Source organism: Ahaetulla prasina, chromosome 5 (assembly GCF_028640845.1).
Source record: "Ahaetulla prasina isolate Xishuangbanna chromosome 5, ASM2864084v1, whole genome shotgun sequence".
Taxonomy (NCBI): Eukaryota; Metazoa; Chordata; class Lepidosauria; order Squamata; family Colubridae; genus Ahaetulla; species Ahaetulla prasina.
In genome coordinates, this window is record NC_080543.1 from 1,028,872 (window position 1) to 1,042,420 (window position 13,549).

Consider the following 13,549-nt stretch of genomic DNA (forward strand, 5'->3'; position numbering starts at 1 on the left):
GGGGGTCCTGGCGCCCCTGACCTCCGGGGCCCGTGAACGCAGCCGCGGCTCCCCCGCCGCTCACGTGAACGACCGCCGGGAGCGCGGACTGAAAGGCGCCCGCCCCCCCCCGCCGCACGTGCGCTCCCCTCGGCCGCCCGCCACGTGACGGAAAGGCCCCGCCCAGTCGGCCCCCCACCACGCGGCCCCTCCTTCCCCCTCCCAGTAGCCCCCGGCCCCTCCCCCACTCACCGCCGCTTCTCCTCCAGGCTGGGCCTCCCGACGAGGGAGACGGGAAGGGCGGCGTTGGGCCCGCGGCCCGGCTTAGCGCTCGCTCGCAGCGGCGTCTCTTGCGACGGAGAGCCGGAGGGCGGCGGCGGCTGCTCCGCCTCCCACGATACCCGCCTCAGCCGCTCGACGGGTCGCGACGGGGGGGGGGTGGCGGCAGCTGCGAAACTGCGTCATACACGCACGCTCGACGCTCGGGACGTCAGGGCGGCGAGGCTTCCGATTGGTCGCTCCGCGCTGCCCTTTACCCGGAAGGTCCCATTGGCGCTCCATTCCCCCGACGTCGGCGCCTCGCGCCGGCTTTCTATTGGCCGAGTCCTAAACCCACCCCAACGTCGCCTCGTCTCCAATCCGCCGCGCCGTCCCTCCTGACGTCCGTCGCCACAGAGCGTCCTGGGACGCTTCGATTGGCTGGGGAACCGAGCCCCCTGTTGCCGGGGTGGGGTACGGCGGCTTCGCGGAGAGTCCCGTTTAGTGGGCGGAGCCTAAGCGGGCGCGGCGCGTTTCCATAGCAGCCGCGAGGCGGCGCCCGGGAACTACGCTTCCCGGCATCCCCGGGCGGCGGCGCGGCTGCGGAGGCTGCCGGGAGTCGTAGTGCGGCGCAGGTGAGGCTCGGGATGTTGCAGGTGGCGCTGCCGCTGGAGCGCGAGCGGGACGGGGCGCTGCTGCGGGTGCGCTTCACCACGCTGGCGGCGGGGACGGTCTGCTGCCCGCTGGGCGGCTTCCTCTTCTGCCTGGGCTGGGCGCTGCTCTTCCACTTCCCGGAGGCCACGGCCACGCACTGCGGCGTAAGTCCCGGGCGGGGAGGGGGGGAGGGGGGAGGAGGACCCCCCCCACGCTGAGCCCCCTCCCCCTCCCCTCCCCCTCCCCCCCTCCAGGTGCCCAACTACCTGCCGTCGCTGAGCGCCGCCATCGGGGCCTCCACGCCCGAGCGCTACGTGTGGCGCCTCTGCATCGCCCTCCACTCGGCGCCGCGGCTGCTGGTGGCCTCGGCCTACTGGCGCCACTACCGGGGCTGCCCCTGCCCGCACCCGCGCTACCCCCGCCTCTGCCACGCCGTCCTGGCCCTGTCCGCGTCCGAGAACCTGGGGCTGCTCCTGCTCACCTACGTCTCCTCCGCCGAGAACCACGGTAAGCGACCCCCGCCCTCCCTTCCTTCCTCCCCGCCCTGCCTGACCCGTCTCCTCTCCCCCATCCCTCTTCCAACCCCCTTCCTTCCTTCTGCCCCCTCAGTCTCATCCCTCTATGCTGCCACCCCCCCCCTCTCACACACCCACTCCCCACATGCAGGGGTGTAAGGGCACGACCCTCCCCCTCCCTCCCTCCCTCCCCTCTTTGGAGAAAGGAAGAAGGGCGGGCCATGTTCTACTCTGGGCACACTGGCACACCCGTTGAAATAAAATTCTGTTACCTGCTCCCGAAAGTGTACACATAACACGCACACACCCCCATGCTGTATGTATACCTAGTACGTATTAATCCCTGTCCATCTTTTTTTTGTTTTTGTTTACATTTATATCCCGCCCTTCTCCGAAGACTCAGGGCGGCTTACAGTGTGTAAGGCAATAGTCTCATTCTATTTGTATATTTTTTACAAAGTCAACTTATTGCCCCCCCAACAATCTGGGTCCTCATTTTACCTACCTTATAAAGGATGGAAGGCTGAGTCAACCTTGGGCCTGGTGGGACTAGAACCTGCAGTAATTGCAGGCTGCTGTGTTCTAATAACAGGCTTCTTAACAGCCTGAGCTATCCCGGCCCTTTCTTGAATACATATTGAAGAGAGAGTTCAAAAGGTTGATGCTATACGGAACAAAACTGTGGCCAAATTTGGATGTTTTCTGCTTCGGCTACCACGAAGGCCCCTCCCAGAAGGTAACAAGGAAAACGGGTTGTGAAGAGGATGGTGAGCATCCCAGACATTCCTGCAGACTCCGGTCAAGCCTCACTTATAGGCCACGTCCTGGACATGAACTGCCAATCATCTTCTCTGCCATCCTTACCACTCTCTGCACCTGCTTCCTGTCCGAAGCGGTAACCTTCTCTGCCTTGCGTGTTCTTGGATCGGGGGCAGAAGGCAGCTCCTCTTCCTCATCGCTGACCGGCTCCATCTGCGTGCTTTCCCCACCTGAAGCCTCAGGGCTGTCCTGCTGCAGCTGCACTTCGGCCAAATCCCTCTCAGACGGATGCTCGGAGCCATTGAGCAACACCCCTCCTGACATGCCCGGGACTGGTTTGTCCTCCTCCAAGCTGACATCTGGAGAGATAACTGGGGACACATCCAGGGGAGTCATTACACCCTCCTCACCATCATCCCTGCCCCCTTCTCTTCCCTCCTAAATGTCCTCCCTCCCTCCCTCCCTCTCCTTTCTCTTCGGCCCTGGCTGTCACCTCCCCCATTCTCTCGCTCTGTCTTCCCCCCCCCAGTCCTGTTCTTATTTATTTTATTTATTTATTTATCAAATTTATATACCGCCCTATCTCCCGAAGGACTCTTCTCTCCCCATCATCACCCCCCCTCCCTCTCCGTTTCCTTCTTCCTGCCTCCCCCAAACAATCATTTCTTTCCTCCTTGTCTCCCCTGCAGTCTTCCACCAACATGCCTTCGGCCTCTTCATCGTCTCGGCCCTCGGACACATGTTCCTGACCTGCCTACTCTGGCGGCTAACCAAGAAGCATGCCATCAGTCCCGAGGTAAGAATGCCCCACCCTGGTGCCTTCTCCTTTGGGCCGCCAAGTGGCCGAGCAGTTAACTCTCCCCCTTAGCCCCTTCCCATTGTTTGTCTCTCACTGTCCAGTCGGTTTTAAAAGAGATGCTTTTGGAAACGGTCCCTCTTAAGTGTGGGGATTTCTGTTCACAGGCAAATGACCTTGGAAACCATCAGTTCCCACAGACAACTCTTCTCCCAGTTCAGTTGCACTTCCCACCCACCCACCCCAAGCCTCGGCCCTCCCTTCCAGCCTCCCTCCAGGGTTCATGACGAACCGGCCTGTGAGGTGGCAGCTCTGATGTAGGTTGGATTTTAAGGCTGTGCCTGCCAGATGCAGAACGTGAGGTTAAAAAGGCTGTGTCCTCTGGTGACCCTGCGCCAGTTAGAAGCCACATAGCCAGCAGGTTCTTGGGCCTCCTTTTGTTGGGAGGGGCTGTTTTGGCGGTCGCTCTGTGCCTCCTCCTGCGAAGAGGCGCTTGCAATGCCCAGTCTGGTGAAACAGGTTTTGCTCAGACTCATTGAGGGAAGCTGCTGGAGGGGAAAGGCATCCGTTGTCCCAGGCTGTGAGTTTCACAAAGGGCCCGGCGGTATCTGATTCATCCCAAGTGGGGAGGGTGCGGTATTTATCCTTGGAAGAAACTGGCTCTGAAGCGGGGAGAGTTCCTTCCAATAGGCCCTCAGCCAAAGTTGCCGCTGCCCCTGCTGCCAACCTCTGACTCTCTGTAGAAAATCGAGCAAAACAGGGACTGAGGCTTCCGGAAAGCAAGAGCCGGGGAAGGGGCAGAGCTGACTTCAAGGTTCCCTTTCAGAAGGCCCAGGTGTGTTTTTGGACACGCAATTGGTTTAGTTGCCTGGTGTGGCAGGGAGGGGGGTGTAGGTCTCCAATGAACTTTGGCACCATGCTGCCGACTTTTGCCTACAGAAGAGAATATTTGTACTTCAGGGCTGAACCGTGGGGGTCCCTGCTGCTCTCTGAGCTTGGTGGCTTTCTTGCAGCGTTTCAGTGCCCAACTAGGGAACGTCGGCAGTGCTAGAAGGGAGGGGGGGTTTGTGGAAAGGAGGAGGAGGAAGAGGTTAGTTGTTTTGTGGCAGGCGTTTCATGACCCAACTAGGGAACGTCACCCGTGTTAGCAGGGAGTGGGGTTTGCTGGAGTTGGGGGTAGGGAGGATGAGGACGATGACAACAACTGTGAGGTTCTTGGTCTTCTCTGAGCCCGGTGGTTTTCTTGCAGATATTTTTATTACCAATCCTCTAGCTAGCACTGATGATGCCACCTAATATGGTAATGAAACGTCTGCGAGAAAACCAACAAGCTGAGAGAAGACCAAGAACCCCACCGCTTAGCTTTATCCCTGGCATGTTCTTTGAACCGGCATCTGCCGGGTACGAGAAGCCCTTCAGCGCCCTCCGCCCCCACCTCTGGTCTCCTGCCTGTGTTTGGGGGCTGCTTACTAGGAAGTGGCTCTGGGAGGAGGCTGTAGAACCGAAACTTGGCCTTTGGCGGCTGATTCTGCTGGCTGCGGGAGGGAAAGGATGCTCCTGGGCCACCAGGGGGCAGTTTTCCTGGCTTGGCTTGCTTGCTTTCTGCACCTGCGGCTCCTGGAGCCTGGTTTTACTGGGTGTGGGGGCAGAGCTGAATTGGGGAAGAGGGGGGGAGGGGGTGTTGAGGCCCCAACAGGTTTAGGGCAGAGGTGTCTTGGGCCACTTTAAGACTTGTGGACTTCAATCCCCAGAATCCCCTAGCCAGAAGGGAGTTGAAGGCTACAAGAAAGTTGGGCAGCCCTGGTGTAGGGTGTCTGCCTGACCCCCAGCCCTGTGAGCGAAGCCTCCCCTCCAGCCAGCCCTAGGGCTGAGGAGCCTCGCTTCCCAGCAGCCCGGCCTCCCTGCAGGAGACCAAAGGCACCCACCCGTCTGCTCTGAATAAGGGTGGCTCTGGAGCAGGAGGTTGCTCCACCTTACAGGGTTTTATCCCAGAGATATCCAACTAGTTACTGCTGCCAGCCCTTCGAGGTAGGCGTGGAAACATGCCCGCTGGAAAGCGGCCGCGTAACAGAAGTCCTCTGAGTAAGGGAGGCATCACGGTGACTCTCTTGTTAGCGCTCCCTCCCTTTAAGGCAGAACCAGCAGGCCGTCATTTGTCCAGGGTGGCATAAGGACTCCTGCCTTGGATCAGAAGACCCCCGAGGTCCCTTCCGGCCCTAGCATTCTATGAAGGGAGGATCTCCTCCTGCCTGAAATCGGCTTCAAGGCCGTCTCCGTGGCAAGCTAAGTGCGACCCTGCGGTCCTTGTCCCCCCCCCTCCTTTGGCCTTGATGGCAAAGGGGCTGCAGCGTTGAGGGCAGCCAGGGTGACTCTAGAGATACGGCTGTGCAGACGATGTGGGAAGCAAATGGTGGGGCTGTGATGGTGGTGAATTCTTTTCTGTGAGGCCAGGGAGAGTACTGAATGACTACCGTGAGTCGGAAGGGACCTTGGAGGTCCTGTAGTCTGACCCCTGTTCTAGCGGGAGCCCCTAGACCAGAGGTTCCCAATCTTTTTCGCCCGCGGCTCCCCCGGAAATCCGACCTGCAACTGCGCATGCGCACCAGACGCGCCCGCGGCTCCCCGGAAATCCGACCTGCAACTGCGCATGCGCACCAGACGCCCCAGAAATGGCGCATCAGCGCCGGACCCAGCGGGCGCAGATATTCCGTGGCGCCCCCATGACGATAGCGCGGCTCCCTGGGGAGCCGCGGCTCACAGTTTGGGAATCACTGCCCTAGACCATTCTGGACAAGTGGCTGTCCCGTCTCTTCTGAAAAGCCTCCAGGGATGGAGCCCCCACAACTTCTGACTGGATGACTATAACTTGTTGCTGGCAATCCTTATGATTTATATTGATATATTGACCATCAATTGTGTTGTAAATGTTGTACCTTGATGAACGTATCTTCTCTTTTATGTACACTGAGAGCAGATGCACCAAGACAAATTCCTTGTGTGTCCAATCACACTTGGCCAATAAAAATTCTATTCTATTCTGGAGGCCAGCCGTTCCACTGGTGAATTGTCCTCCCTGTCAGGAAGTTTCTCCTTCGTTCTAGGCTGAATATTCTTCCCCTGATGAGTTTCCAGCCGTTGCCTCTTGTCCTGCCTTCTGGTGCTTTGGAGAACGAGGCATGATCCCCTCTTCTTTGGGGCAGCCCCTCAGATACAGGACGGCTCCTCTCCTGTCCCCCATCCCTGCCCCCCCACCCGAGTCCTTCTCTCCGGTATAGTCTCTCTCTCTCTCTCTCTCCCTCTCTCTTTCTCTCTCTCTCTCTCTCTCAGCCATAGTGAGGGAGGCGGAAGTTGGGAGTGCTGGAGGGAGGGGCTCCGTCTGGGCTTCTCTGCCCCCATGAAGGAGGGTTTGCACACAGCCGGCACAAGCGCAGCGGTTACCGGTTCCCATCTGCCACTTCCTGAGCGAACTTTCACATCGCAGCTTGTTTGTGGTCCTCAGTGGGACCTGAGCTGCACCCAGCCCCGCCCACTTCAAAGCCTGGGGCCCGATCCTATGGATCCGTGCCCAGCCGAAGGAGCCCGAGGGAGACTTGGGGGATGGGGGGGGGTGGTTCTTTCAGAAAGTTGGCCTCAATCCACGAACAGGTAGTCCTCAACTTACAACAGTTCATTTAGGGACTGTTCAAAGTTACAACGGCACTGAAAAAAGGGACTTACGGCCGTTTTTCACACTTATGACTGTTCCGGCTTCTCCATGGTCACATGATCAAAATTCAGAGGCTTGGCAACTGGCAGGTATTTATGACGGTTGCGGTGTCCCGGAGTCACGCGATCCCCTTTTGTGACCTCCTGACAAGCAAAGTCAATGGGGAAGCCGGATTCACTGAACGGCCAACAACAACTGTAGAAAGAAAGGTCATAAAATTGGGCAGAACTCACCGAATCTCTTACTTAGCAACATAAATTTTGGGCTCAGTTGTCATAAATTGAGGACAATGTGTAGGTATGTATACCTAATAACCAGGAGGATTTTCAAGGCGGCTCTGCTTGTACCTGTGAATGGGTGTCCGTCTAGCAGCCCCTCTTCCCTTTCACCCGCCTTTTATTCTGCTGCAGCTGACAAAATCTGAGGCCTTTGACCAAGACCCTCTGGAGTCGGAAGAGGGGCCAGCAGATTCCTCCTCCTGCCAGGCCGTTTGGGGACTGAGGTTTTGGGGGCAGATTGTCTGCTCTCTCATACTTTTGCCCGCCCTGCTTAGCCCGGCTTTTGCACGGGTGTTTTTGCTCTTCTTTCAGAAGTGGGTGTTTTGCTTGAGGAAATTCCCAAAGGGAGAATAGCTGCCTTTGCATCTGACATAGACTGGGGCTTGCAGCATCAGCTCTTGGGGCCTCAGCGGGGACAAGAGTTTTCTAAAGATAAAGGATCTATTGGGGACTTTCTCAACCTCTCTCAGTCGCATCCAGAGTGCAGTTCCTTCTGCAAACTTTCTCAAAGTGAAACAGCCCCATCGGCTATTTGTAGCCTGTGCATGTGATGCTACCAGGAGCTGTTTCTCAGGGTCACCGATGCTCCCCCCCTCCCCACCCCGTCTGCGCTAAGTAAAACCTTTGCAAAACCACCCTGGTTGCATTTGTTTGTCTCAAGTTAGCTGAGTCAGGCAGCTAATCGAAGGATGATGTCTACTTCTGTATCTAAGCTCTTCAGAATTTGCTCTGGCTGCGGTAGGGCTTGAGTTGACCTTGGCCAGCCTGTTCCATTGGCTGTAAAGGAGGTTTAGATAAAGATGTTCTTCAGATGCTGAGGCCTTAGGAGGAGCGCAGAGGAGAGCTACAAAGATGATTAGGGCAATGGAGGCTAAAATCCATGAAGAATGGTTGCAGGAATTGGGTATGTGTAGTTTCATGAAAAGGAGGAGGAGGGGGTGACGTGATAGCATCTTCCAGTATTTGAGGGGCTGCCACAAGGAAGATGGGGGGGGGGTCCACCTGTTCTCCAAAACACTGAAGGCAGGACAAGAAGCAACAGATGGAAACTAACCAAGGAGAGAAACAACCTGGAACTAGGGAGAAACTTCCTGCCAGTGAGAACAATTAACCAGTGGAACGGCTTGCCACCAGAAGTTGTGGGTGCTTCATCACTGGAGGCTTTCAAGAAAAGACAGGACAGCTTTTTCCCTGGGACTATATAAGGTCTCCTGCCTTGGCCAGGAAGCCCAGCTTGGACTGGAAGACCTCCAAGGTCCCTTCCAACTCTGTGATTCTGCCTCTTCCAGCCCTAGGATGGTATGCAGTGCTTTGGCCCAGCAGCTGAGGTTCCAGGGCAGGGGCAGAGCTGGGTGAGGCCAGAGACCTTTCTAGTCCTGCATTGAGGGGGTCCTACCAGATGCATCTGCAAAGCTGACCAGCAGGGCAGAGGAGTAAACAGCACAGCTGGACAAAAGCTGTTTTTTTCTGGAACAGGATATTTCTCCTGTACACCGTTTGGGGAGGGGGAACGGTTCAGCAGTTTTCCACCGAGCGGCCAGGGAAGCAACTAGGTAGTTCCCAGTTTGGGTGGGTGGGAGGTGAGTTTCTGGAAATCTGCCTGGAATGACCCCAAGGGCCTGGTCAGGAGGAGAGGCAGAATGTTCTCCAGGACCCCCCACTCCTGACCTCAGCAATGACCCTCTTCCGCTCCTCCTGAAGCCCCCGGCATTACGTGGATTTTGCAAAGAAGTAGAGAGACTTTCGTTTCCGTTATTACAGAGAGTCCTTGACTTACAACGGTCTGTTGAGTGACCAAAGTTACAACGGCACTAAATGAAAGTGACTTATGACCACTTTTCACACTTACAACCATTGTAGCATCCCTGCAGTCACGTGATTCAAATTCAGAGGCTTGGCAACTGGCATGTACCTATGACAGTCGCAGCGTCCAGGGGTCACGTGATCCCCTTTTTGTGACCTTCTGGCAAGCAAAGTCAGTGGGGAAGCCGGATTCACTTAACAACCACGTGACTGCAGTGGTTCACTTAACAACTAAGGCAAGAAAGGTGGTAAAACGAGGCAAATGTCTCATTTAACGGCAGAAACGTTGGGCTCAGTTGTGGTGGTGGGTTGCCAACTACCTGCCTGTAGGCAGTTCCAGGCCGGGGGGCTTTTTGTAAAAATTAGGGTCTTCAGCTCTGACAGTCTCAGTATTGCCAGATATGGAGGAATCACAATTGAGGTAGCCACAAAAAACAACAGCAACAACTCAGCTATGCTTTCCTTTCTGCTTGTAAAGGAGGAAAGAGGGACCCCCGGATACTTTGCCCTGTGGGTGTCCCAGGGCGGGGGGCTTCCTTGAGCCTTGGCCTCGGGTAGAAGCAGAGGGTGGGGGGCTGGGGAGGGGCTCAAGGGGGGTGGGGTCCAGGGGAAGTCATGCTGGTCTCTTTCCGCAGGAGCGCAAGTCCTACAAGTGGAAATGGTGGCTTTTCCTCTTCAACCTGCTCACCTTCCTGGTGGCCGTCTGCTTCTACTTGCGTCACAACTGGTATTGTGAGGCTGGAGGTAAGCCCCCCCCCCGGCCCCCTTCTCCTCTCGGTTCCCCTGTCCTGCTCTCTGCTTTCCCCTCCCTTCCGATAGCAGCTGAAGCCTTTAGACCGGGGGTCTCTCACCCCATTTTTTGTGCCTGGGACCCCTCTGAGAGTCAGGCCAAACCTCTGGTCCCTCCTCGGACCAAGGGACTTAAACGCAGGGATCTAGTGGTCGGTATGGCAAAGGAAATGAATTGCGCTCAAATGGCGTTCCAAAACATTCAAAGGAACAAACGTGTCATATCGGCCCTTCATTATTGGCCCATTAAATCCGACCGAATACCTTTTTGGAGGCATAAATCATTTTAAGTAGTGAGATTTATTATAGTCAGCACACCATTTGGGAGCCCAGAGACCCATCGCTCCTTATTTGCCCACATATTTTATTGAGTTAAAAGCCAACTTTCCGTGGCCGATTATTGAAAATAAACTTGGACTTTTGGTCCGTGAAGCCCAGGTTCAGAAGTTCAGCTTTAGACCCCTGAAAGCCACACGGGGAGTTTTTTGCGCATGGCCAGGAACACTCTTGGCTGCTGGAAGGGATGAGATGCAGATGCAGCTGTTGAGTGCAAACGGTCTTCCTGATGTGGACCAGAATATCCCAGGCATTGTGGATTTTGCTTCATATCGGGGGTCTCCAAACTTGGCAGCTTTAAGACTTGTGGAACTTCAATTCCCAGAATTCCCCAGCTAGCCGTAAATGATAGAGTTGGAAGGGACCAGAAGGGTTACCTTGTCCAGTATTTCTCATGCTGGCTGGGGATTCTGGGAGTTGAAGTCCACAGGTCTTTAAAAGTGGCCAAATGTATAGACCTGTACTTTATGTGGTACCCAAGTCCACTTCCGATGGGCAAATTGAAAAGCTTAGATCAGGTTCTCAACCGTGGCAGCTTTAAGACTTGTGGGACTCCCAGGATCCCCCAGCCAGGGACAGACTAGAAGACCTCTGAGGTCCCTTCCAGCCTTAGGATTCCATGTCCTGCATCTGCTTCCTCTTGCAGTGTACACGGTTTTCGCCTTCCTGGAGTACCTGGTGGTCCTGTCCAACATGGCCTTCCACATGACCGCCTGGTGGGACTTTGGCAACAAGGAGCTGGTGGTCAGCTCCCAGCCCGAGGACAAGCGCTTCTAGCCGGGAACCGGCCGGCCAGCTGGTGGAGGAACCTCTTCATGGGGGGGGGAACCACGCTGCTGCTTTGGAAAGGGGGGGACTTTGGGGTGGCTCTGCCATCCTTGAGCGCTGAAGCAGAGAAGGAGCCCCCCAGGGAAGGACTCTTCCACCCCCAATCCCACCCTCCCCACCTGCAGCCCCTGGCTTCAGGGGTGGAGGCCCCTCTCCAAAGGACGTTGGAGGCCGCCATGGGTGCTGCTGCCCTCTAGGGAGGGGGGACCTTTAAGCTCCAGGTTGGTGGGGGCGGGGTCACCTCCCTTTCCATGGGAATTGCTCCCTGCTGGGGGAGTGGTGGCTGGCCTCCTTCGGCCACAGGGAGGGGTCCCCCGTTGGGAGTTTTGCTGTCCTTAAGGAAGGGGACGGCCCCGGTTGGGTCCTGGAGGTGAAACAAATGGGCAGGAGGGGCTTGAGACCCCCCCTCGCTCCCCTCGGTTTTTAGCTTTGGTCCTGAGATCCCCATCCCCCCTCTCCCCCCAGGCAGGGGGAAGGGAGGGCTGCTGTGCTTTGACAGTGTTAACCTCCCTGCTTTGGCTCTTTTTCCTTCCTGAGAGGTGGAAGTCTGGGGAGAGGTTCAAAGTGTGTGTTGTGCCCCCGCACCAAAGATCAAGAATCAGGGAGGGTGTGCGTGCTGCTGTGCGGTGACCAAAACGGACTTGAACCATGGCTGAAGGAGAGGCTCTGCTGAACGATTTGGGCCGAAAGGAGGCTGGACAAGGTCCAGTTCTTTCTGTGGATGTGGGGGGCAAATAGCCCAGGAGAGAAAAAGAGGGATTCGCTCCGGGGGGGGGGGGTCATGCCTTTCTCGGCTCCAAGCCCCCCCCCTCCTTCCAGTTCCTGCTTGGGACAGTCAGGAGAAGCAAGGCTGAGCCAAGCAGCTGCCCCACGAAGAAGGCAGGGAGGCTAGCCCTGAGTCCAAATGCTCCCTCTGAAGGTCAGGGCCTTCGGACACTCGGACCTCTTCCTCCCATCTCTGGGCAGAAAAATTTGCATTAGCAGATAATGTATTTTCATCTACTTTTTACTTTCCCCACAAAATAAAGCACTGAGTATTTTTTTAAAAGGCGAGTTCTCTGCGTGGTTTTAGAGGGGATGCGGGGGGAGGGGAGGTGGGTGTCCTTTTTGGCTCCAATCTTTCACCGTCCATCCCTCCTCCCTCTCTTGGTCTGCAGCCACTCATTGCTTTTTACAGCCAAGGAAGCATCTGGAAAAATGGAAGAGGTGTGTGTGAATTGTGCCTTCCCCCCCACCCCCCCATTTGAGGAAACCTGGCTAGGGAATCCTGGGACTTGAGGTCCATGTGCCTCAAAGTTGCCCAGGCTGAGAAACACTGGAGAAAGGGGTCCTTCTGGTCCCTTGCAACTCTATCACTTGTGACAGGCTAGGGAATTCTGGGAGTTGAAGTCTTAAGAGGCCCCGGTTGGGAGACCCTGCTCCAGTCTGGGTTGGTCTGGCCCCGTTGGCAATGCTGGGTTCAGCGCTGGGCATCAGGCTTCCCAAGAGGGGACCGGGAGGAATCGGAGGACATCCAGAGGGGCTGGAGACCTGAGTCCCATGGGGGACAGTGGCAGCGATGTATCCAGCCTGCGCAAGAGACCCCCAAGGAGAGAGATGAGCGCCCTCTTCAGGTACCTCCAGAAGGTCTGGCCTCGGGGGCAAGTGGAGGCAACAAATTACAGGTAGTCTTTGACTTACAACAGTTCATTTAGTGACTGAAGTTGCAACAGTGACTTATGACCAGCTCTCACACTGACCGTTGCAACATCCCTGGGGTCACGTGATCAAAATTCGGACGCTTAGCAATTGGTTCATATTTATGACGGTCATAGTGTCCTGGGGGAGGAGGTGTCACGTGATCCCCTTTTGTGACCTCCAAGCAAAGTCAATGGGGAAGCCAGATTCACTTAACGACCAACAACTGTGGCAAGAAAGGTCATAAAATGGGGCAAAATTCACTTAACAAATGTCTCCTTTAGCAACGTAAATTTTGGCATCAGTTGTGGTCATAAGCCAAGAACTACCTGTGACACTAAAAGATCAGGCGAGACATCGCAAAGAGTTTCATGAATGCAAGAACTGTTGGCCATTGGAACAGACCGCCACATGATGCAGGGGGAATGCTCCTTTGCTGGTGGTCTTTGCACAGAGCTGGTAGGACGCTCTGGGCTGGCTAGCTTGACCGGTGGGAGACCAACTGGAGCCAGCCTGAAGGTAGAGATGGTGGGGCCCGAGAGGCGCAGCTTCTCCAGGCTGGGAAGCTGAGAGCCGCTTTCCAGCCTTGTTCGGATCTGGTTCTGTCTGCAGTGGAGGGGAACCAAACCGTCCCACACGGTCTTACCCCCTTTGAAAAAAAAGCACTGCCCCATCTCAGCATGGACCAGAGGCCTCAAATCTGGCAACTTTTAAGACTTGTGGACTTCAACTCCCAGAGTTCCTCAGCCAGCTCACAGGAATTCTGGGAGTTGAAGTCCACAAGTCTTAAAGCTGCCAAGGTTGGAGACCCCTGGCATAGACCATCAAGACGAGGATCTTGAGTTCTTTCTCCTCCTCCTCCTCCAGTTTTGAGAGGAGACCTACGTGGTCCCGAGTTCAAAATCCACCTTCCAGTAGATGAAAGTCACCAACGTTGTGGAGCAAAGCCTCCAGATGACACCATTGAGTGGTGGTTCAACCTTGTTTTGGACCTTGGAAAAGTATTACAGGTGCTGCCCCTCCCCCTCCCCCAATCCTTTGGGCCATCCTGCACTGGCCAGCCTCTCTCAGTCAATCCATAAAACGCCAGCCAGCCGTCCTTTTCCGGGGGGCATTTAGAAAAGGCTAGGAGACTCTGGAGTCTTCATCAAAGCCCCAGAGGAGGAGCCTT

The 13,549-nt window shown here is 56.1% G+C and overlaps 2 protein-coding genes across 3 annotated transcripts in view; one reads left to right on the forward strand and one right to left on the reverse strand.

The window, feature by feature from the left end:
* Positions 1–498, reverse strand: part of LOC131199460 (nuclear pore complex protein Nup98-Nup96-like) — a 33,878-nt gene extending 33,380 nt beyond the window's left edge. The window contains exon 1 of one of the 2 annotated variants that reach the window (XM_058185249.1): positions 232–498. The gene's annotated coding sequence lies outside the window, so the exon portion shown is untranslated. The remainder of the gene's footprint in view (positions 1–231) is intronic. The other variant, XM_058185251.1, reaches the window with a different exon arrangement.
* Positions 499–665: 167 nt separating this feature from the next.
* On the forward strand, positions 666–11,753 carry PGAP2 (post-GPI attachment to proteins 2). The gene is made up of 5 exons (XM_058185291.1): positions 666–1,055; positions 1,146–1,398; positions 2,855–2,961; positions 9,384–9,492; positions 10,520–11,753. Exons 1-5 carry the CDS (start codon positions 885–887, stop codon positions 10,648–10,650), a joined length of 771 nt encoding a protein of 256 aa, XP_058041274.1. The 5' UTR covers positions 666–884; the 3' UTR covers positions 10,651–11,753.
* The last annotated feature ends 1,796 nt before the right edge of the window (positions 11,754–13,549 follow it).